At 26.4% G+C, this 24573-nt stretch overlaps 2 protein-coding genes across 2 annotated transcripts; one reads left to right on the top strand and one right to left on the bottom strand.

The window, feature by feature from the left end:
• The first annotated feature begins 2272 nt into the window (after nucleotides 1–2272).
• Nucleotides 2273–5127, top strand: LOC137823792 (small ribosomal subunit protein eS6). Its single transcript, XM_068629065.2, has 6 exons — nucleotides 2273–2399; nucleotides 2566–2630; nucleotides 3419–3476; nucleotides 3572–3680; nucleotides 3806–4078; nucleotides 4759–5127. The coding sequence occupies exons 1-6, from the start codon at nucleotides 2394–2396 to the stop codon at nucleotides 4989–4991; spliced, it is 744 nt and encodes a 247-aa protein (XP_068485166.2). The 5' UTR covers nucleotides 2273–2393; the 3' UTR covers nucleotides 4992–5127.
• A 15973-nt stretch (nucleotides 5128–21100) lies between these two features.
• On the bottom strand, nucleotides 21101–23693 carry LOC137824402 (cytochrome b561 and DOMON domain-containing protein At4g12980). The gene is made up of 3 exons (XM_068630038.2): nucleotides 22785–23693; nucleotides 21732–21986; nucleotides 21101–21596 (listed from the first exon to the last, which is right to left on the bottom strand). The coding sequence occupies exons 1-3, from the start codon at nucleotides 23418–23420 to the stop codon at nucleotides 21339–21341; spliced, it is 1149 nt and encodes a 382-aa protein (XP_068486139.2). The 5' UTR covers nucleotides 23421–23693; the 3' UTR covers nucleotides 21101–21338.
• Nucleotides 23694–24573: the final 880 nt, after the last annotated feature.

Here is a 24573-nt window from a genome sequence, read left to right as displayed (position 1 = left end):
TCTTCTCTTTCACCTCTCCAAGTGATATGACTCAATCAATCACTCTGCCTACTTCTCATTCACCTTCAAGGATTGGAGTCATCCTTGTTCCATTCCTTCCATCAAGCTTCCTTCCAACCACATCAAAAATCCAAGGAATCAATTTGGAATGAAGGCACACACCATCATAAGAGCGCATCCTTGATTGTGTACAAGTTGACCTGTGTGACATATGCCAATGTGTTCATCGGGATCGGTAATGTCGTCATCTTTTTCCAGTGCAAGGATTTTCCAATTGCTAGGGAGGGAAGCGTCCGTTATAACCTTGGTGAAGCGGTTTCTTCAGGATGATGTGCCTAGAGTGTTGGTTTAGGCGGGTGCTTTTGTATGGATGTAGCGGGAGATGTCATATCCCTATTCTCAGCATGGTAGGTAGGTGCGATTCAACATGTTTCTCGTCAACGGAACCGTGTCATTGCTCTCAAGCTTTTGTCTCATTCAGGCATTTTTCAGCTCTGAAGGCATCTATCTCATCTGTGTTCTTTCTCTTGAGGGTTTCTAGCTTCTTTCTTGGTTCCAACATCATTTCCATGGGGATCTTCCTAGTGGTTCTCAACTTCTAGAGTGCGTCTATAATTTCCCGTCATGTTTCATGTAGTTACCATGTGATCTCCTTGTAAGGTATTCTTTAGTCCCATGATAAGAACAAAAAATGTTCCTACAGGGTCATTATTCCCTTACACATAGCATTCTCGTTCTCGAATCTTCAGTCTTTCATTAATCGAGTTCTCGATCTTTGAACTTGCAACAGAAATACATGTGATTATACTCTAATGCTCAAGTCAATTCTTGATCTAATTAAATATATATATATATATATATATATATAGATTCATTGTCTTTTAATCTTAAAATGTTCACTTTTTTTTACTATTTAACATTTTTTTAATTACATTGTTAAGACATTGATTTTAATATCGATAATGCATGCGACCGATATGTCGGATAATATCTTAGCATCTTGGTAACTTCGGATTACATAATTTTCAAATACATAAAATAGTAGTGATTTTTTAATATATGTTTAGCCATCAACTTTTAAAGACTTTTTGTTTTTAATTCTTAAAAAAAATATTTGAATGATTTTAGTTTTTAAACCTTTTATTAATGTTTTTAATTTTTGAATGACGTAATTTAAGACGTGAGTTATATAAGAAAATGGTATATAAGAAGATATAAATGGTAATTTTTTATTCTCTGGTATGTAGTGTATATGAAATATATAGAAGTATATGAAGATTTTTTCTCTTTAAATTACAAGTTAATTATGTAGTGAAACAATCATGAGATTTTATCATTATCAAAATTAATTGCGTATAATTATGTAAAATAATTACGTATAATAATTATATATAATTGCGTATAATTTGATACTTATTATTTTTTAATAGGTTAAAATATTGAGAGGGAGATTATGTATAATTTTTTGGGTAAATTTTGACTTTAGTTATCAAATTTACTTTTAGTCGCTTGGCATTTTGGTAATCAATCTTTGTTTCTGAATTTTTTTTACTAGTTTTAGTCTCGTAAACAATATTTTTAACCTATTTTAGTTCCACTAATTTTTTCAAATATTTTTTCAGTTAAATATATTAAAACGAATATAATAAACACAGACCAATCATAAAACCATATACATGACACCCATACCACATACTCTCATAATAAAACCACCCTTATTCAAAAATCTAAAATATGCTTTCTTTTCAATATTTTTTAATTTAAGATGGGTTGGGTGAGAGCACTAGTTTTAAAAAATTAAATATCAAGTATAAGTTTGAAATTAGTCAAGAGAGCTCAAAATTTGTATAAGTTGTATTTCTTAAGTTTTTTTAATTTTAAGTTCATTTTTCAAGAATGTTGAAGGTCTACAACTTGTCAGAAGATGGATCAAAAGTTATTTTAAAAAAAATAAAAGACTAAAATTTAATAAAAAATCACGTCAGAGTCAACATAATTCTCACGTGTTCAATTAATGATAAAGACTAAAAACATCACCGATTTTTTTTTTTTAGATATTAAAACAGATAAAATATTTGTTTAGGGACTACAAATAGAAATCTCTAACCGTTGAAGCGCAAATTCATAATTTATCTTAGTTTTTAAATCACATAACATCTCGAATTTCGTAGTATACGGATGAATCCAGATTATTGACTGATATTGGGCTCATGGCTCGATTAGGCCCAGGCCAATTTCGTAGAAGTGCCCAGCTGAGGCCCAAGGCACACACCTGGGTTGGTATATAATAGTTGAACATTAGACACAACTTCTTCTCTACCGTGTGCTCGCTCCCAGTTTCGGACCACTCTCACTGGGAGTTCGACGCGGCGGTTGCAGAACAAAATTTCAAAATGAAGGTTCTCTTCTTCCCAAACCCTTTTCACTGTCGTTTTTTTTCTCTCTGATTCGTCGTTTTAGTTTTTCCTTCGTCACTCAAGACCTTCTAATTTGTGCCTATTATTTCTTCACGTCTCTTACGCGTTGTTGTTGCTGAATTTCGTTTTGCGCCTTTTTATTCTTCAGTTCAACATTGCGAATCCCACCACTGGATGCCAGAAGAAGCTCGAGATCGACGACGATCTGAAACTGTATTCTCTTCACCTTATTTATCTCCGTTTATTTAATCTTTTCCTATTTTTGTTCTCCTCTGAAAGGAAGATGTCAACTTGAATTTGCTTGCCCCCATTTATTTTTGGTTGTACTAAACTATACCTAGAATCTTAATTGTATATTAATCGTGTCATTTTGCTAGGGCTAGCTAAACAATGATGTTTAAGATGGCAAAATAAGTATAGCTTAGACAATAGTTTTAATAGTTTTACGTGAGTCAATTTTAATATAAAGTAATTTGTAGTTTGTAATAACAACATTTAAATTGGGTTATTTTGAAGTCAAGTATCGCGTGTTTTAAGAGAATATATTTGTATCATTTGTCCAGATGAAGGCTTTATTTTATGAACACAAATCCTAACTTTTGACTGGAAGTGTGCCTCTTATAAGAAGCATGAAGGTGACAATTTAAAATATAAATATATGTAACGTGAGGGATATTACCAGAGAGTAACTTGCATTTCACTTGCGCTACGCATCATAATTTCACTGCTTGTTAAATGAAAAAGGAATTACAAATCAACCTATTGAAATTTTAATCATTTTGGTCTTTGAAAATTATGGGCAGTTTATTTCTTTCAAGTTTCAATAATATCTTCGTAATAATCCTCATCATACTTGATTTACAATAGTAGGTTAAAAAAATAAAGGAATTTAATTTTAATTTTTTAAAGTGCTAAAAGCTTTATATGAGATTCATGCCATATCTTCTTTTGGGCAAGAAGACATGTCTTCATACTAAAATATTCCCATCTTCTAATTACAGACGAGCATTTTGGGACAAGAGGATCTCACAGGAGGTCAATGGAGATGCACTTGGTGAGGTATGTATGTCCTTTAGCCTCAAACCTTCAGTGTGTGATCCAAAGTTTTGCTGAATTTTTCATAATTATTTCATCACGTCTTTTGTTGCCAACAGGAGTTTAAAGGCTATGTATTCAAAATTACTGGAGGCTGTGACAAACAAGGATTCCCAATGAAGCAGGGAGTGCTGACCCCTGGTCGTGTTCGCCTGCTGCTTCATAGGGGTAAGTCTTTTATGTACTCTATGTATCCTTGTACTCTGCCCATTTTATATTTAAAATCAATTCCATTTTTGTTCTCTGCCTTTAAGAACTTTACTTTTTTAAAATCAATTCCATTTCTTGAATAGGAACTCCTTGCTTCCGCGGATATGGAAGGCGTAATGGAGAGCGAAGGAGAAAGTCTGTTCGTGGGTGCATTGTCAGCCCTGACCTCTCTGTTATTAACTTGGTAATTGTGAAGAAGGGTGAAAATGACTTACCAGGATTGACTGACACTGAGAAGCCAAGGATGAGAGGTCCAAAGAGAGCCTCCAAAATCCGAAAACTGTTCAACCTCTCCAAAGAGGATGATGTTAGGAAGTATGTCAACACCTACCGTCGGACATTTACCACAAAAGCAGGTAAAATCCCTGTGACATATATGCTGTGCTTAATTTTGTGATTGCTTATGTTCTCAAATAGAGAAAATGATTATTTTATGAGTAAACAAGATGATGTTAATCTCTTCCCGACCTTAAATCTATTGACAACTAAATCACCATTTGCAAGTTTGTGTTGTCTGTTGCATTTTTTTATGGTGATACAGTTCCCGTAGCTGATTTATTTTATGTTGGTGTACATTTGTATTAAGAGCAGATATACTTCATGCAATGTTGATTTGGAATAGTAGTCATCATTTCTTAAATTTTACAGAAAAATGATTTCCATAAAATTAATCTGCTGCCTAGTTCATATATGTTACAATAGAATACGATCTTATTCTTATTGACTACTCAATGGGTGTTGTTTGACTTGCTCTGCGTTAGATATTTTAAGGTCAATTTCTCGTCTATTTTTTTATTAATGGTATTAAATGTTATGGATAAAAAAAAATTTGGAAGTTATATGAAATATCTCTCGCACTTCCTGAAAGAAGTTTTACCCTCTAGAATATGCTATGGCAGATAGCAGACCCTTGTATAACTTGATATAATTTGAAAGGAAGAGTTGTTTTGAGGCATATTTAGGCTATGGTCCCTTTGGGACACTGGATAGGAAACGTACTTTGTGAATGGGTTTGAACATGAACGTTTGATTGCAGGGAAAAAAGTGAGCAAAGCTCCTAAGATACAAAGATTAGTGACTCCTCTTACTCTCCAAAGAAAGCGGGCAAGGATTGCTGATAAGAAAAAGAGAATTGCGAAGGCAAAATCAGAGGCAGCAGAGTACCAGAAACTCCTTGCCTCGAGGTTGAAGGAGCAGAGGGAACGCCGCAGTGAGAGTTTGGCCAAGAGGAGGTCCAAGATTTCCAGTGCTACTAAGGCAGCTCTATAGGCTGTGACTTTCAGATATAGATATGATGAATGTTATTCATCAGATGTAGTTTTTGGTAACGTTTTTTTATGACACATGTGTTATGAGAAACTATGCTTTTGCTATTTTTTACTAGATTGAGTTACTTAAGTATTTATTACGCAGTGTTATTTATTGTTTGTTTCGACTTCATCTTATTTTATTTAGCATATAGATGTTCACTGGTTATATTGATGAAGCATTGATATCTTTTAAAAGTATGATCAAATAAAAATAAAGATTAATATTCAAAATATTTTCTGCTCGTATTATTTAAAAATATATAATTATTATTAACAAATATCTTTATTAAATTACAACAATAATCAAATTATAGAACATATTATTTATATTCTTTTTAACTTTAAAAATTATAAATTTTATTTATTGTTTTCAAATAAGAAAAACATCAAAAAAACATAATATAATGAAAGTGGAAGAAAAAAAATCAGAAAAAAAGTATTTTGGTTTAAAACAAAACTATAATATCATTCTTAAAACGAGTTATAAAGATATTTTGAGTTATAAAGATATTTTTTATATATAAATATAATATATTTATGTTTATTAAAAAATAAATTAAAAATTTATACTTTTAATGTAAATATATAAATAATAATATTTTATTTAAATTTAAATATTAGTTTAAATACAAACTGATCATAAATTATTGCACATTCTAAATATTATATTGATTCAAATTATCTAATTTTTTAAGAAAAACTATGTAATTTAATCATCAATATTAATTTAGTTAAATTTTAAATTTATTAATTTTATAATAAAATAAATTACATTAAAAAGTAAAAATAAAAATAAAATAATTAATTAATTGTATCCACTAAAATGGTGATTAAAAACTATTTATAAATACATAACAAAAATAATTCTTTCAAAATCAAAATTAAAAAAATATAAAAGTAACAATAATAAAATATATTTATCTATGTCAAAATATGAACATAATATCTCTTTCATTTAATAGAAATAATTAATTATAAATATATAAAGTTAAAGAAAATTGTTTCCTGTATAATATCAACTACTTACAATATTTAAATTAGTCTTTCCAAATTTTTAATATTTATAAATATAGTTCTATAAATATTAATAATATATAGTTATTAAAAATCCGTAATATGATGGTATAAATTATATATATATATATATATATATATTTCTAAATCAATCAATAAAAAAATTATATTAATGTTTGAAATATATATATATATATATATATGTGTATTTTTATTTTGGTACATTTATCTTTCAAACATTAATATAATCTTTTTAGAACTATTACGAAGTAGAAAATTAATACTTTTTAAAATACATGTATGTTTTATATTTTCATATAGAAATTTAAGAAACAAAACTTATTGAAATAAAATAAAGTATTGGTAAAAAAATTTATTGAAATCATTTCTATGCAACTTATCACTAAGAAAAAGTAAGATAGAAACATTTTCTCAACTGTAAGTTTTAACATATAATTTTAATAATTAAGTTACACTACAAAATATATTAAACAAATTCAAATTTATAACACAATAAATATAATTCTCAATTATAAATCACTAATTTTAATTTGTTATTAATATAAAACTAAAAAAATAATAATATAATAATGAAAATAATTACTAATATAAAATTAAAAAAGAGAAATATAATAATGAAAAGAAAAAAAAAGAATAATAATATGAGAAACTCCAATAACAAATCCTAAGAAAGTATCCATTTTCTAATCCATCTCCTATTCTTCGCAACAATGTCGTACTTGGAACACATGCATCCTCTCCGACGTTCTCATTAACAATGACATCAAGATAACTCTGTACCTGTGCAAAAATTTGAATGTTCTGTATTCATGTAACGATTTGGGATATCCTGTTTCTTTATCTTTTTCATCTTCCGTCTCCACTTGTTGTACAAAAATGAAAAATATAGTAAAAGAAATAAAAAATGAGAAGCATTAACAATTAAACAATCATAATTTATACAATCTATATTGATTGATTTAGGGTTTTGTGCTTTACATTCTTTTTTATGTTTTTTTTCTTTTTGTTCTTTTTTTTGTCTCTTCTTCACACACTTCTCTCAAAGTTTTCTTTTGTGTTGTGTCTTTTTGCCTGTCTTAGGGAATTGGAGTAACTGCCCATCAAACCACGTATCAATTAAAGTCTCTCAAACAATTCCTTTCAAAATTTAATATTAACTTTTTTAAAAAAAATTTAAGTATTCTAAAGTGAAAAAATAACCAAAATAAAATAATAAAATGAAATATTGATATAAGGATAAAATAGGAATAAATTTGTGTACAACCAAAAACAGTTACATTGAAAAAAATCCATTTTATATATAAGTATAGATATTGTAAAATTGTCACTTATCTATTTATTTTAATTTTGATATATCTACATTTTATTTGGATTAAAATAATAAGATAAAGAACTTAATCAAAACTCTAATAGATACTAGAAATAATTTATTTCAAGTATAAAAAACATGTTTATATAATGAAATTGCAATTGCAAACATCTAAATTCATTGTTTTATTGGAAATTGATGTTACCTATAATTACTTTAAATGTATTTATGAAATGAAACATGAACCAATTTCACGTAAAAAAAAAAGACTTATTCAAAATCAATTTTGTGTTGTAATATAAGGACAAAAAATATATTTAACCATTATTATTATTATTATTATTTTCTATCCGTGGAAACACAAGTGCGAATGTGTGCGTATTCTAGGAATGACAATGCGGAGCGGGGCCATGCAGGTGAGACCGCAACCAGTTACTAAAAAAACGCGGGACGGGCTCAGTTTTTCAACTCGCTGACCCATTTTAGTATGCTCGCATAACCCGCAACTTGCGTTGGCCAGCGGCAGGGGGGCGAGGCGGGTTGGCCCGCTAACCTGCAAAAGAGTAAAAAATATAAGTTTGTGTGTTGGCAACTTGGCACAGTGGCAGAGTGAGTGTTGTTCTCTCTTGTGGTCACTTTAGGTTTTCCATTCCGACGCACACACATATTGTTCCTCTCCTTCCTTCCTTGCCTTCACTTCACCACGACGCGCAGTCGCCTTTCCGCTGCATGCACGCACGACCTCCACATTCCACACAGGTTGTTCTGAAAAAAAAAACGAATGTAGGCAGACCCACAGACCGGCGGGTTGGTTCTTATGCAGGGCGGGACAAAGAATCCAGCTCGCATTCATTACGCGAGGCAGGTCAACCAGGTCCACATTTTGCGGGCCAAGTGCGGGGACGGGCCATCCCGCTTTGTCATCCCTAACGTATTCACATTTTTTGTTTTTATCATTACCATATGTGTATTTACATTATTAAAATGAATTACGTATGTGTATTCACATTTTTTGTTTTTATCATTATTATATGTGTATTTATATTTATTAAAATAAATTATAAATTTATATTGTAATATTTTATTTTATCATAAATTTATGTGTAATATTTTTTAATTTTTATGCATATTTTTTAACTATATATGCAGAAACATATAAATTTTTATAATAAAATTAAAAAATACAGATATATTATTAATGTGTTATAAATATATTACATTAATTCTTTTTATAGTTTTTTAAAATCTCAAGAAATTTTTATGTCATTGTAATTCATATAATCTATTTTGTTCTTTTGCATCCGAATCAAGACGAAGTTACTAAAACTAATTATCATTTGATTCAACTATATTTGAGCAGCACAGATGACATGTTAATGTATATTTTCTATTATTATTATATTATATTATATATATTTATAAATTAAATTTTTTTATTTTCTAACATAATGTTAGTTAAACATACTATATCCAAGTTTTACATTATATAGTTGTTGATAGTATATATTAGATAACTGATAACTTGTAATATTTAATATTTTTAATCTATAGTTAACTTTTATATCCTTTTCTGGTCAAGTAATTTTTTTAGAAATGCTTAATTTTTATATTTTTAAGAGTACCAATTTTTTGAAACCATTTAAAACTACATGCTTTTTTTAATTTTTAAAACCTACCAATTTGTTACTTCTTTCCCAAAGCTTATTGTAACTATCCGTTATAAAGATCGGAAATGTTAAAGAATTTGGAAGATTGTATATATATCTTAATGAGATTTTTATTGTGATTAATAATAATTATGAATAAAACAGTTTACTTAATAAATCTATATTGATAAATCTATATTTATAAGTATAAATGACAATCATATCCTCTTCTTAAAAAATGACATGTAAATACAATAAACAAATATTAATTAATGATTAAAATTAAAAAAATAAAATTTAAATATAAAAATTTAATCAAATGAACTTATTCTGAAACGAATAAAAGGTAATAATTCATTAGTGATTAGTACAAGTAGCCGTGCATTTAATTTAATAATTAAATTTTAATAAATAAAATTGACTTAAATTTGAGATAATCCATATAGGTTACACGTCCTCTTTTCCATATTGAGATGTGATCTGAAGACTACATATTCCCCAGAAGTGAGATTGTTACTAGAGAAGAAGAAATTAAAAGTGAAGTGAAGAGGCCAAAACATACATTATTTATTTTATATAACTTTGCTTAAATTTAAATATTGTTTAAAAATATTTAAATTTAAGATTAAAAAATTGAGGTTACCAATAGAAGGAAAAAGAATTGGAACTTGGGAGCGAAAAGAACTTGTAAATTATAAAGAAATAAAAAAAGAACATAAAGAGGGTGATCAAAAAGTTGTTAAAAAAATAATAAAACAGAATACATAGTATAATGAGTAAATATGATAAAAGATTATTACTTTTATTAATTATTTATAATGAGATATTCCATTTTATTACACACATTATAATTTTATTTTATCTTTAATTATTTTAAAATTATAATATTTTTAATTTTGTATTTTTTTTATTTAATTATAAAGTAAAAAAGTAAAAATAGATTCTTCATCAACTAAGTATAATTACACACTCCTTCTTTATCTTTTACTACTTCACATTATAATTACTTTCTTTCCCTTTTGATGTGCTCTTTTGTATAAATCTGAAATTATAAATTATATTCATTCAAATAGTAAATTACAAATATTAACTATAAAAATAACATTAGGCATATCTTAGTTAAATAAATAAATTAAATTAATATAAATATGAAATTTTAATTTATCACAAAAATAGCATAATATAAAATATTGAGATCAGATCATATAGTGTTTTCCTTTCTGCTAATTACAGATAAAGAACCAATTAAAAAATTATACTATTGGGAACTTTGACTGAACAAAATTCTTATAGTTATATTAGTTGTATAATTTATTCCTTTCTCATTTCCGTTTATATTTTATATTTATTTTACAGTTTACATTTTATACTATCTCCTTTTTATTTCTTATAATTTTGAAATAACTATCATATTAAAATAAGTTCTCAATCACAGTGATGTTACAACAATTAGACCTTACACGTAAATAAAACAAAAATGAGCAAACAGTGACGCAATAATGATGTCACTACCCACTATCTATCTTTGTAGAACTACAATACATTTTACTGCTAAGTTTGTTTAACCAATTTAATAATACTTTCACCTTTAACAATTATTTCCTTATTTTTTATTGAGATAAATTTATAATTTTAAAGCATATGATCAATAAAAACAGCTACTAGAAAAAAAAAAGTAAATAACTTGCTACATATATGTTTACAACATTTTACATGTTAGTTTATAGATTACATATATTATTAATCAATAAAACCTAAGACAATCAAAAATATTTTCGTTCAAAAATATAATTATATTTATTTGATTTTTTAAAATAATAATTCAAAACCGTAGACTAAAAATATTTTATAAAACCTTACCATAAATGTATTTTTGTATTTACGAAGATTATTTTAGTTTAAAACAATAAAAACCATTTAATTAGCAATAAAATTAATCAATGTAAGTAAAATATAAATAAAATTATAATTAATTTTGTGTTCTTATTCTAAAAGAAGAAAATCAATCCTACATCTTACTGTTATGAAAAAAAAATATTTAAATATTTCTATGTATTTTTTGTTTTTTACATAAATGTTTAAAACATATATTTTCATTAAAATAAGAAGAAATAAAGGAAAATGGAAGGTCATAAGATGGGAGACGAATGTCATGGTCAGAGTGACCACCACTATCCCTTTGAAGCAGCAGACTTGAGCCATACTTCAAGCTTCCTACAATTTATTTGCTTCTATATATGTTTTATGAGAACATATGATAAGGATTTATACTACAAAGTATTATTTTAATACTTGTATGTATTTTTTTTGTTTTTTAGATACATAAATGTCCAAAACATATGCTTTCATTAAAATAAGAACAAAGAAAGGAAAATGGAAGGTGAAAAGATGGGAGGCGAAGGTCTTGGTCAGTGTGACCACCACAATCCCTTTCAAGTTTCCCACTTACCCATACTTCAAGCTTCCTGCAATTTCTTTGCTTCTAAATATGTTTTATTAGAACATATGATAAGGATTTATACTACAAAGTATTATTTTAATGTGATTCAATATATATGTACATAGAGAGAACAGTAGGATGGAGAAAAAGAAAATCCCTTTCCTTTGAATATGTATAAGATACTAAACGTACTTCAATAAATTGATAGGGCTTAGATAGTATCTTAAACCGGTCACTCCTTCGGACTTTAAAGATCCTTCTTCTTAATTCTTTAGTACTCAGCCAGGGTTGACTTGTAATAAGTACTCTAACGATCAAGATCAAGTAAGTATTATGTGTAGAGAGTATATAAAATGTTTATTTATAGCATTGAGTCATGGGTCATCTGAATGATGGATCAAATCTATCATGTATCAGTGTTAGCTGATTTCTAGGATGGTTATCCTAATTTCTTCGGACATTACCTAGATTTAATGGGATGTGATCCTGATTCTTAGGGAGTCATCGTGATGTGAGTTGATATTTAGATGGTTCCATTTTTATGGTGACACTTTACTTAGAGTTGAGATTTTAGAATTTTATGGTGAAACCTAAGAAAGATTCTCACTGGACACGAACTTAACCAAGTGGTTAAGTGTGAATGTTCACTTCACAAAGGCAAAGATGAAAAATCAATATAAAGTGATAGATGGGATGCAATGTGGAATGGAAATGGCAATAAGGTAAGCATCAATGGTGGTCATGGCCGAACCAAATGATGAACCATGAGCATATAACAAAAGCAAAACCAAGAGCAAGAATTCAAGACAAAGACATATATGAAATGGAAATGAATTGAAAAAAGTGGAAGAAGAGAAGCTTATGGGTGATTCACGCCACTTGGGGTGTGGTAGTCACCAAGATAAGTGAAGGGTCATTACTTGAAAGTCTCACACTACTCAAGATAAGACCTAGCCAAGAGGATTCAAACCTCACACAATTTGTGCAGAATAACTTTTTTATTCAAGATTGACATGTAAAATACAATGAGGTAGGCATTTGTTACCAACAACCTTAAGGCGTGTTCTCATGGAGAAGAGTTTGTTATTTCCAATATTTATTTATTTATTCTAAAAGAACAAAATAAAATAATTCTTTTCTCAATAAATAAAATATGGACGTTTATGAATTTATAAGTAATTTTATTTTTATTTATTTTCAGATTAATGGATAGGATTATTATCATCTTTGGTACAAGTCATTAATACAATTTCTCTTCATAATCATCTCTTCATACACGGAAAATTATTATGATTCCTATTGTTGTGAGTTTTAACTATAAGAATTATGGGTTTTTATGAAATTTATAGGTAGTTTTATTTCTTATTTATTTTCAAATTAATTGGTGGAATTAGTATCATTTTTCAACTATGTTTTTCCTGCATTTAAAGATTGTCAACGTGAATACAAGATTTCCTAATTTAAAGATGGTGAATATGAATAAAAGTGTGTGAATATTTTCAGCCTTAAAATATTTAAATTCCTATACAAAACTAAGTCTATCAATACCTAATTAGTCATCATAAATAGGCTGCAATCTAATTTTTTAAATAACCATAATTATTCCTTAATTACTAGATTGATTGTAACCAAATCATAAATTAGAGATAAAATGCAGGCCATTAATATACTTTCTCTCAATAATTATCTCTTTATACATGGGAAAATATTAGGATTCTTATTGTTACGAGTTTTTTAACTATAAAAATTATGGGTGTTTATGAAATTTATAGGTAATTTATTTTTAATTTATTTTCAGATTAATGGATGGAATTATTATCATTTATCAAATATGATTCTCCTGTATTTAAAGATTGTCAATATGAATAAAAGTGTATGAAAATTTTCAATCTTAAAATATTTAAGTTCTACACAAAACTAATCCTATCAATGTCTTATTAGTCATGATAATAAAGCTCCAATCATTTTTTAAAACATGCATGTATATTTGTTTCCCGTGTTTGTAGAGGAGATAAATGTTTAAGTATATATTTTTTAAAAATTTAATTTACATTTTAGAAATATAAATCTTTATAATATTTTCTTCTTCTTAAAAATATTTTATCCATTTTATTACTATTATTATTATCATAATCATTATTATTATTATTTATTATTATTATTATTAATTATTCACAATATATATTTTTAATATGGGTTTTTAGTTTCGGATACCGATATTAACTTTTCGACTTAGAAAGATGTGAAAAGAAATTCTATTTTATATACTAAACTTTTGTAAAACTTATAAGTATTTTATTATTTATTAATATATTAAGTGTTAGTTTTATTTTCTTTTATTTCTTTTATTTTATAATTACTTGAATTATAGTTCTAAATTATTTTATTTCATTTTCATAAGTTATTTTATTTTATTTTTATATATATATAATATATATATATATATGTATGTATATATATATATTATTTTTTATAATTTAAATTTATAAATAAAATTTCATTTCTATAAATAAATCAAATTTAAATTTATTTTTTAAATCTCAAAGTATTTTAAAATATTCAATTTCGTCATAACACATATAATTTAATATGCACCATAATAATCGTTAAGGTGAATCTTGTATAATAAGGACAATGTCATACAAGGGAAACTGTACTCAACTTTTTAAAAAAAAAATTGAGATCATACTTAACTTTTTAAAGAAATGAGAACAAAATTACACATTTTAAAAATATATTGAAACCAAAATATCATTAAACCTAAACACAAATTTTAAATTATTTAATGTATTATTTGAATAAAATATTGAAATAAGTAAAATTCATAGATTATTTAATTTTCCACTTCAAATGAAAATTTAAAATAAATAAAATTCCTAAATTATTAAATATTTAAAAAAAATACAAATCTTAAACTATTTATTGTCATACTTAAATAAAAATATGAAATAAAATAAAATTTCTAAATTATTAAAAAATTCTAATAAAATACAAATTTCAAATTATCTAATGTTATACTTGAATAAAGTATTTAAAATAAATAAGTTTCTAAATTATTAAAAATCTTAATAAATACAAATCTTAAATATTTAAATCCTACTTAATTGAAAATTTAAAATAAATAAATAATTTAAATTATTTAAAATCCTAAATAAACACAAATCTTAAATTATTGTTTGGCCTATCTAAATAAAAATCTAAAATAAATAAAATTTCTACGTTTTTAAAATTTTTAAATAAATACAAATCCTAAATTATTATTTTTCTCAACACAAATCCTAAATTATTTAAAGTTTTACTTAAATAAAAATCTAAATTAAACAAAATTTCTAAATTATTTAAATTCTTAAATAAATAAAATCCCTAAATTATTTAATGTATGAATTAAATAAAAATTTGAAATAAATAAATTTCTAAATTCTTAAAACTTCTAAATAAAAACAAATCCTTAGTAAAAATTTGAAATAAATAAAAATTTTAAATTATTCAAAATTCTAAATAAATACAAATCCTAAATTATTTAATTTCCTACTTAAATAAAAATATGAGATAAATAAAATTCTTAACTTATTAAAAACCTTAAATTAATAAAAATCCCAAATTATTTATTATCCAACTTAAATAAATAAAAATTGAAGTAAATAAAATTCGTAAATTATTTAAAATTTTAAATAAATATATATCTTAAATTATTTAATGTTATTCTTAAGTAAAAATATAAAATAAATAAATTTTTAAATTATTTAAAATTTTAACTAAATACAATGTTATATAGGAAAGGTTTACTGTTTATTCTTTTTCAACATTCTAATATTTGAATTTAAAAAATAACAAATTACTTTAAAATATTCAAATTCAAAATAAATAGAAATCTTAAATTATTTTATAGCTTAGGAAAATAAAAAATAAAAAATAATTGAAATTTATAATTTTTTCAAAATCTTAAATAAATACAAATCCTAAATTATTTAATATATTACTTAAATAAATATATTAAATAAATAAAAATTCTAAAATATTAAAACTTCTAAATAAATACAAATCTCAAATTATTTAATGTTGTACTTAAGTAAAAATATGAAATAAATAAAAAATTTAAATTATTCAAAATCTTAAATAAAAACAAACTATAAATTATTTAATGTCCTTCTTAAAATAAAAATATGAAATAAATAAAATTTCTAGATTATTCGAAATTCTAAATAAATATAAATAAAAAATTATTTAATATCATACTTAAATAAAAATTTGAAATAAAAAAAATTTAAATTATTCAAAATCTTAAATAAATACAAGGTTTAATGACTATTTTTGTTTGAAACATGTAATTTTGTCCATACTTTTTAAAAACAAAATCTATTTGGTCCTAAAGTCACTACAAGAAAATCATGAAATAAAAACCAATTTTAGAGACAAAAGTAATTAGTTGCTATAGTGACTAAATTAGAAACCAGTGGACTAAATAAATTTTTGGTTTCTAAATTAGTTTCTATTATTGTTAAATGGTTTCTAAATTGGTATATAATTAACAACCAAAGTTTTTGCTACCAAATTTAGAAACTAAATAATTGGTAGTTAAAACCTTGGTAGGTAATTAGATATCAATTTAGAAACTATTTAACAATAATATAAACTAATATAAAAACCAATTTTGTTTAATTTCTAAAATGGTCTCTAATTTAATTACTACTGCAACTAATTATTTTGATCTCTAAAAATTGATTTATATTTGATGATTTTTGTGTAGTGAGTATTTTAATATGATTAAATTTGATCCAAACACATATAATTCAATATAGAGTGACAATTTGAATCTATTGTAGTAACAACAATCTAATAAAATCTAATAAAAGGGATATTATACTCGACTATTAAAAATCTTTGGTATCATACTCAACTTTTTTAAATAACTGGGAACAAAATTATATTTTTCTAAAACACATAGGACCAAAATGATCATTAAACCCAAAATTCTAAATTATTTAAGGTACTATTTGAATAAAAATATGAAATAAGTAAATTCCTACATTATTCAAAATCTTAAATAAAAACAAAATCCTAAATTATTTAATTTTCTACTTAAATAAAAATTAAAAATAAATAAAACTTCTAAATTATTAAAAATTCTAAATAAATACAAATTCTAAATGATTCAATGTCCGACTTAAATAATAATTTGGAGTAAATAAAATTTCTAAATTGTTAAATTTTTTAAATAAATATAAATCCTAAATTATTTAATGTGCTACTTAAATAAAAATCTGGAATAAATAAAATCCCTAAATTATTCAATATTATAAAAAAATAAAAATTCTAAATTATTTAATGTCCTACTTAAATAAAATATCTGAAATAAATAAAATTCATAAATTATACAAAATTTTAATAAATATAAATCCAAGGTTATTTAATGTCATGCATAAATGAAAATAGGAAATAAATAAAATTTCTAAATTATTCAAAATCCTAAATAAACACAAATCCTCAACTATTTTATTTTCTCCTTAAATAAATTTTTAAAACAAATAAAAATTTTAAATTTTTAAAAATCCTAAATTATTTAATGTCTAATTTAAATAAAAATTTGAAATAATATAATTTTTAATTTATTCAAAATTTTAAATAAATACAAATTCTAAATTATTGTCTTACTTAAATAAAAATCTAAAATAATTAAAATTTTAAATTATTCAAACTTCTAAATAAATATAAATCCTAAATTATTAATGTTCTACTTAAATAAAAATTAAAAATAAATAGAATTCCTAATTTTTTCAAAATCTTATATAGATACAAACCATAAATTATTTAATCTTCTACTTAAATAAAAATTTAAAATAATTAACATTCTTAAATTATTTATTTTCCTATTTGAATAAAAATCAGAAATAAATAAAATTCCTAAATGATTAAAATTTCTAAATAAATACATATACTAAATTGTTTAATGTCATTCTTAAATAAAAATCTAAAAAAAATAAAAAATAAAAAATATTCAAAATCCTAGATAAATACATTTTTGTAATTGTATGCTTTGTTTTATTAGAAACATGTCATCTTTCTTCCATATTAATTGATAATTTGTTGAGTTACCAAATTTGATGACTATCTTTCAATTATTGAGAGATGTTCCAATATTTGATTTTAAAAATTAATAAATTTTTTCTTAAATATTTTTGCATCAATTACCCTTTTTATAGTATTTAATTGTTGGATCACGTTAAACTAATATTAAAAAAGTTGGGACCAAAATTCGCTGAGTTAAATGGTAATTTACCGAAATACCAAAAGGTCAAATGTTTTCACTCTCTTTTAATTATCATGGTATGTTCTAATATTTGAATTTTAAAAACAAACATTTTCATCAATTACCCTTTTACAGTATTTAATTGTTTTAATGTATTGTATTTTTTTTTAATCATTATTATGATTTGTGTTATGATTTGTGCTTGATTTTATTGGAAACATAAGAAGTTTCAAATAGTATTAATAATAATTTGTTGAGTTACCAAAAAGGTCAAATATGAACAACCTCTTTTAATTATTTAATTATTGAGATTTGTTCCATCAAAGTTAAATGATAATATAAATTTATTATAGTATTTACTTTTTTATAGGTAAATATTTTGTTCAATCTGTTTCAAGCACAAGTCAATAATAGTCTAGTCTTCATGTTAAAATTCAAACATTTTAAACTAATTTTACCTTTTTTTTTTCTAATGACATGAGTTCTTAAAATCAAATTGAATATAATGATATAAAAAATAAACATATTAATCCGTGAACAAACATTTTTCAAACAACAAAATTATGATAATACATGTTCGTTGGTTATTAATCCTGATTTTATTATTATTAATTCTGATTTTATTAGCCTTAAACTATTTTACCGTATTATTGCATTAATGGTCAATTTATAGGCCAGTTAGTACTCCTATAGCTTCCGGTAATTGTAATTTTATTATATATATTATTGAAGTAAATCAAAATGAATAAGAATCAATTAAGCAGTTTTGCAATCTTGCGCAATTACCTTCAATAAGTTTCTACAACCTTTTGCCTTCTCTTATTTCCTTCAATTAGTTCCTACATTATTTTGTTTAAAAAATTTATTATAATTATTATTAATATTTATTATTATTCTAAAATTATATAATAGTAAATTTTTATATATATTATACATGTTATTTGTTGTTATTTTAAATCTGTCTATTTTTTTATCAAACCAAATTTATATAATAAATATATTATAATTTTAAACTCTCTTTGCTAGTATGCAGAAATGAACATACACAATGTTCTTACAAGACTTTAGGTTGCATAATATTTTGATAGAGTTTTAGCATTTGCAAATTATGGCTCACTTCTATTCTCTTTTCTTCTCTTCGAAGCATGTCCTCTTATAAACTTGAAAAAAGTAGTTGTTGCATTACATTTTCAGATCATTGAGAAGCTTTGCAAGTTTTCTTCTCTTTTGCTTGTCATCTAATGAGTTTGTACGTTAAAAAGCATTAGATGCATGACATGGTACTAAAATTTCTCTTTTCTTCTTCGTGCAATATCTCTAATTCTCTCTAGTTGTTAGTAGTTCTTATCTTCCTCAATATCATAACATTTTATAGTAAACACTGATTAAAAATGCAAACTATACAGAACGAATAATTGGACAAGAGCTAAAAATAGCTTACGTCAGAAAAGTTGGCAGATGTTACAACTTTAGTTATACTTCCAATATATATTTGAATATTGTTGTTTTTGTTTGACGCAAATCTTCTTGGAAACATATATAGAAGACATTCTCTGTAAAATAGACTCAAGCTTCAAGAATATTCTTTATGAATGAGTCAAATTGGTCTTTTATCTGAACTTATCATATAATCTTCAGTTTTCAACTATCAAACATTGTGAACATGGTGTTTTTATCGTATAAGAGATAATACTCTTACATGATTTGATCTTTGTCATATCAGATGTAACTTCATGCCTTATTCGTTTAAATATCTAATCAAAATTATAGGATGCTAACTACATGATGTTGGACTTTTGCTCCAAAATAATCTTTTAGACTACATTTTGTTTTAACTTTTAATTTGAAAAATGTTTGTAGATCAACCAATCCCGTTCCACCTTTGGCCCACCAGTTTAACAAGTTAGGAAGGACAAATTAAAACATACTTACAAGTTAAAAATACCAATACAACTCATTAAATCTTAATAAGTTAGACAAGACAAATTAAGACACACTGACAAGTTAAGAATACCAATACGATTCGCCAAATTTTAGTGAATTAACTTTCTACACACGGACTAAGACTTACTTTGTAAATCTAGTTAACTAATAACAAAAAGATATCAAATGAGTGGTATCTCTTTTACTTAATTAATTAACTGTATAAGTTCCAAAGTCTTTATTTGAATATATTTTATTCTATTTATCCAATTAAATAATGAAAAAGAAAAAAGCAAGTTAAACAAGAATAATAAACGTGTAAAGCTTTAGATATACAAAGTATTTTAAACATTTTCACGACTTGTATTGAAATTTAGATTGTCTAGAGTGTGGTAAGTCAGGTTTGAAAAGAGATTTGTAGATGATGTTAAAACATGGGAAGAGTGAAGGTAAAGAAAAGGTGTTTTCTTGTCAAATACTTATAGAAAATTCAATTCACCTTGGTACATGGTTAGTCTTTATGGGCTTATTTCAATTAAGTTAAAACTCATGAGGATGATGAGGTCCATCCATCATCATGCATGATGCATTATGCACCTCATGGCATGGCATGGCATGGCATGGGAATCTCATAAAAGAAAGTTATGATTAAAGGGAAAGCAACAAAGGCATGAATAACGAAAGCGAAAGCATTAGTTGAGATTGTGGCGATTGTGGGGATAAGGGTGCTATGAACATTGCTGTCTGGAGGGACCATAACTTTAGGGGAACTATAGAAATCAAAATAAAATAAACTATGGTTTGGTAGATAACGTTAAGCAAAAGTTGAGCGTTAAACCAAAGTGCGATTTCTTTGTTCAACTAACAAATAAAAGGTTCCCTCAAAATCTTGCTTAAGCCAATGAGGTCTTTCCACCTTCAAAATTTCCGACAATTTAAAGAAAGTTGTCAAGAACTAGATGAGAATTTGACGTAGAATTCTGGCCTTTTCACTCATATTGCATGCTTTCGCTTTATAAAGTATGTGAAATCATTGCAAACACTTGCCTGATTAGTGTAATTAGCTTCATGAGTGATCTGATGCATCCATGATGGGAGTCAAAAATCACTATCATATAACTATCAGGGGAAGGAAGGAAAGTAACAGTAAAACAAAAAACAAAACTCAAAGTAACAGTAAAAAGGAAAACAAACAGTTCATGTGTTCTCATATAAATCAATATTGAAAACTGCTGCTCCACGTTCAATTAATAATTATTTACATTTTAATAGTTGACCTTTTCAATTTTCTTTACATTATTTTTAATTGTTACATCAAGGTTGAGATATATCTATTCTAGGAATCTTTTATTCAGCATACTTGTGGCCTAGTTTGGTTTAGAAGTGTAGCTGGATAATGAAATTCCGCACACACACTTGAGTTCATTTTTATCGTCTTGTGTCTATGAAGCTTTCTTTAAGAGTGATGTAAGACCAAATGAAAAATATATATACTTTATAAGCAAGCATTATACAAAGATATGTAATAAATAGAAGAAAAAAAGAGAGTAAAAGATGGGAAAAGGGGAGCAGAAGGGGTAAATGGAAGAAGACTTTGAGTGAAAGGAAGAATCACATAATGAAGAATATGGTCCAAATTTGTTCACTTGATTATCAGTGGTGGGGTTGGTCTGTAGTTTCTCTCCAGTGTTGTATCCATAATAAGTTTAGGGAGACTTGTTAGACTTTCTCTTCAACACAACAATCCATGTGATGACTTCCAAGAATATGGCAACAACTCCCAGTGCAATAAGCACTCCACTGTAAGTTGTTTTCCATTTCTCATCAGGATGCAAGATGCTGAAGCCCCTGAATATGTTTATGATTCCCAAAATAACCACACTGTATCCAATGCTGTGGTGATAGATGTTCCATAAATACCTGTACTTGTGAGTCTTCACTGGCCTCAAGAACAATGCAAAAATCTGTGATTCCACACAACACAGTTAACATTGTCAAACTTCATCTTAAGATGCGGGAACTCCTCTACCTCAAGATCAATGAATGATTTGTGTATAGTCACAGAATAAAACTGAGTGTATATAAACTATTTTATTTACCTGTAGAGTGGCCAAGCAAAAGAGGGTAATTCCAATATTGCGATGCACACTGTACTGGATCCCTTCTGATTCCCCTCCAAGTTTCATACCAGTTCCCCATCCAGCAACACCAATGGCATAAGCAGAGACCTGACAACCAACATGAAGATAGAACCAAGCTGGATCTGCTGATGGAAAAATTCTCATATACCTAGCTATGATCACTCCAAGGGGAAACAGCACACCCCAACTTATAGCATTTAGAATTCCATGAATCTGTCATTCAAGAATATCACATGTAATTCAAAAATCAAACCAACTCAATCAAATCACATGAATTCTATATCCAATAGAAGGAAAAGTCCTTCTTTCTAGATTTCACTTAAAATTTAACCCTTCTTCAAACTCCTCTCAGCACAAATCAAATGTTTTTTTTTTCTAAAAAGATATCAATCTATCCAATAACTTAACTTAAATCAGACGTCAACAAAACAATTTCTTCAACACCCAAAAATGTCAACAAGCAAACACCCTTTTGAATTGAAAATGAAAACAAGTCAAACTTCACAGCCAAAAAATAACTTGCTTTTCCCGAAAATCACAAAAAAAAAACTCATGCTCGCCTTCAACCAAACAAGAATTAACAAAAGAAAAACACCTCCTTTTCGAAATCACAAAAAAAAAACCTTTTTTTCTTGAAATCTCGAAAACCAATAAAAAAAACTAGAAAAAACCTTTTTTTTTAATTTCTGAAATCTAACAAAAAACCAAAACTACTACTGTTCTTCAACAAATCCAGAAAATTAACTCCTCCCTCCAAAAAACAAAAACACCCACACACCCTTTTTCCAATATCCCTCCAAAAAACAAAAACCCCACATGTTAAAATCAAAGAAAAACACCCATTTCCCCGAGACAAACTTAGTCGCGGTTCTTATTCTCCAATCACAATTAGAATTTTGGCAGGAATAAAAACCAACCCCTGTAAAAATTAAAACTGCAAAACACCACCACCATGACCCAAGTTTTTTCCTTTCCCAAAAAGATTTTCTTTTAAAAAAAACACAAACTCACATTTTTCTTCTTGGTGACTGGGTCGACAGCAGGGGCAACATTACTCTGTTCCCCACTGAAGCTAAGAATCCCCTTGGAATTCAAATTGGCAGGTTGGAATTCATGTCTGCTGATTCTCCCGGCGGTGACGGATGGCCCCACCTGCCACACGTGGTTGACACTCTCCACCTTCTCCGGAACCTTAACCTTAGCGAATATCCTAATCACCCCTCCAACCTCTTCGCCCCTCGTGTCCCACACGTCGAACGACAGCTTCCCAGGAACAATGGCGCTGTATGACTGCAAGTCAAGCGTGTTCACAGTCACTGCGCCGCCGTTGCCGCCCTTGAACGCAGCCAGCACCTGCGCCCCCTGCATACCAACCCCCTTGGGATTGATCCCCCAGGAGACCCACCCGCCGGGGCTCGGCGGCGCCGCCTGGAAGGCCACCGAGAGGGAGGCGTTGGCGGCGTCGTGGGTCCAGTGGAGGAATGAATCCAGCACGGGGAGGTCTAGGCAGTTGGCGTAGAGTTTGTTGGCTGAGTCGGTGAGCCTCTGCGTGGTGCAGGTGAGGGCGGAGGGCGTGGCGACGCTGATGGCGAGGACGAAGAGGATGAGGAGGAGTTGAGGGGATATAGGAGAAGGTGGAGAAGCCATTGATGTTGGTGGTGGTGAGATGAGAAAGGAGGAGAGTGGGTTTTAGAGAAAAAAAGATAGCAAAGAGAAGTAGGTTTTGGGTTTTTTTGGTAGGGAGATGAGTTGGTGAAGTTAATAATTGTGAGGTCGGGAATTAAGGGGAAGCGAAGAACACGGAACACTGAAACTATAATGTTATTTGCAAAACAATGCATTAATAGGAAGAAGAAGGGGACAAGGTTCATCATCGATCACGTATATCACCTCCAACAAATCTTTTCAGCCTTATCATGTATATTCTACATTTTTTTTAGCACATTTATAGAATTAAAATATATTTTAAAATGTCTAAGACAATTAAGTTAAATAATGTGGAATTATATTATGGTTTCTCAACTAAATTCAATTATGTTGCATTATTTAAATTATTATTACAAAATATCATACTTTTTAATTTCATAAATTCAATTTAATATTTTTAAAATAAAATTAATACAATAATTAATATAACCTTTTTAATAATTTAATATTTATTAAAATTAATTATGTATCAATTTAATTTAATTTAATTTTTTTATGACTAGTGAAAACACGTGGCGTAAAATTTTTGTGTATCGGGTTTTTTATTTTTATTATTTATATACTATTTTAATATTAAAGTTTGAATAAATAATATTATTATTTATATATTTATTTTAAAGAAAAAAACATTAAATTTTATTAAAGGAAAATTTAAATAAAAACTGATATTAAAGATGTCTTTATATGTATTATTGAAAAATATAAAATTATTGTTAACAAATATCTTTATTAGTTAAATTATAATAATAATCAAATTATATAAAACATATTATTCATAATTTTTCAATTTTAAAAAATTGCAAATTTTATTTATTATTTATTTATTTGTGTATTCAGATTAAACAAAATAAAATAGTTATCATGATTGTTAAATATTATAATTTATTTGATTTTTATAAGCAAAATAAAAATTGAATTACAACATCAAAATTATAGAAAAGTAACAAAAAAGACAAAGACATAATGAAAGTGGAAGAAAAAACAAAAAAAGTTGTTTGGTGAGTTATAGATTTTCAATAGGAGAAACATAAAAGCTGTACAATTTATATATATTTATTTATATAATTTTGTTTTGCTTAATTATGGGAAAAAT

The sequence above is a fragment of the Phaseolus vulgaris genome, chromosome 8 (genome assembly GCF_051622355.1).
Source record: "Phaseolus vulgaris cultivar YP4 chromosome 8, ASM5162235v1, whole genome shotgun sequence".
NCBI classification, from domain to species: Eukaryota; Viridiplantae; Streptophyta; class Magnoliopsida; order Fabales; family Fabaceae; genus Phaseolus; species Phaseolus vulgaris.
Note: the sequence above shows the minus strand (reverse complement) of the source record. Positions and strands in the feature narration are given on the sequence as shown.

What these genes read in the sequence shown, in the direction of transcription:
- LOC137823792 (XM_068629065.2), top strand. An exon ending in ATGGAGATGCACTTGGTGAG is followed by an intron (nt 3,477 to 3,571) that starts GTATGTATGTCC and finishes TGTTGCCAACAG; the next exon opens with GAGTTTAAAGGCTATGTATT. An exon ending in TCGCCTGCTGCTTCATAGGG is followed by an intron (nt 3,681 to 3,805) that starts GTAAGTCTTTTA and finishes TTTCTTGAATAG; the next exon opens with GAACTCCTTGCTTCCGCGGA.
- LOC137824402 (XM_068630038.2), bottom strand. Translation starts at nt 23,420, where the DNA reads ATGGCTTCTCCACCTTCTCCTATATCCCCTCAACTCCTCCTCATCCTC. An exon ending in CAGTCACCAAGAAGAAAAAT is followed by an intron (nt 21,987 to 22,784) that starts GTGAGTTTGTGT and finishes CTTGAATGACAG; the next exon opens with ATTCATGGAATTCTAAATGC. An exon ending in TTTGCTTGGCCACTCTACAG is followed by an intron (nt 21,597 to 21,731) that starts GTAAATAAAATA and finishes GTGGAATCACAG; the next exon opens with ATTTTTGCATTGTTCTTGAG.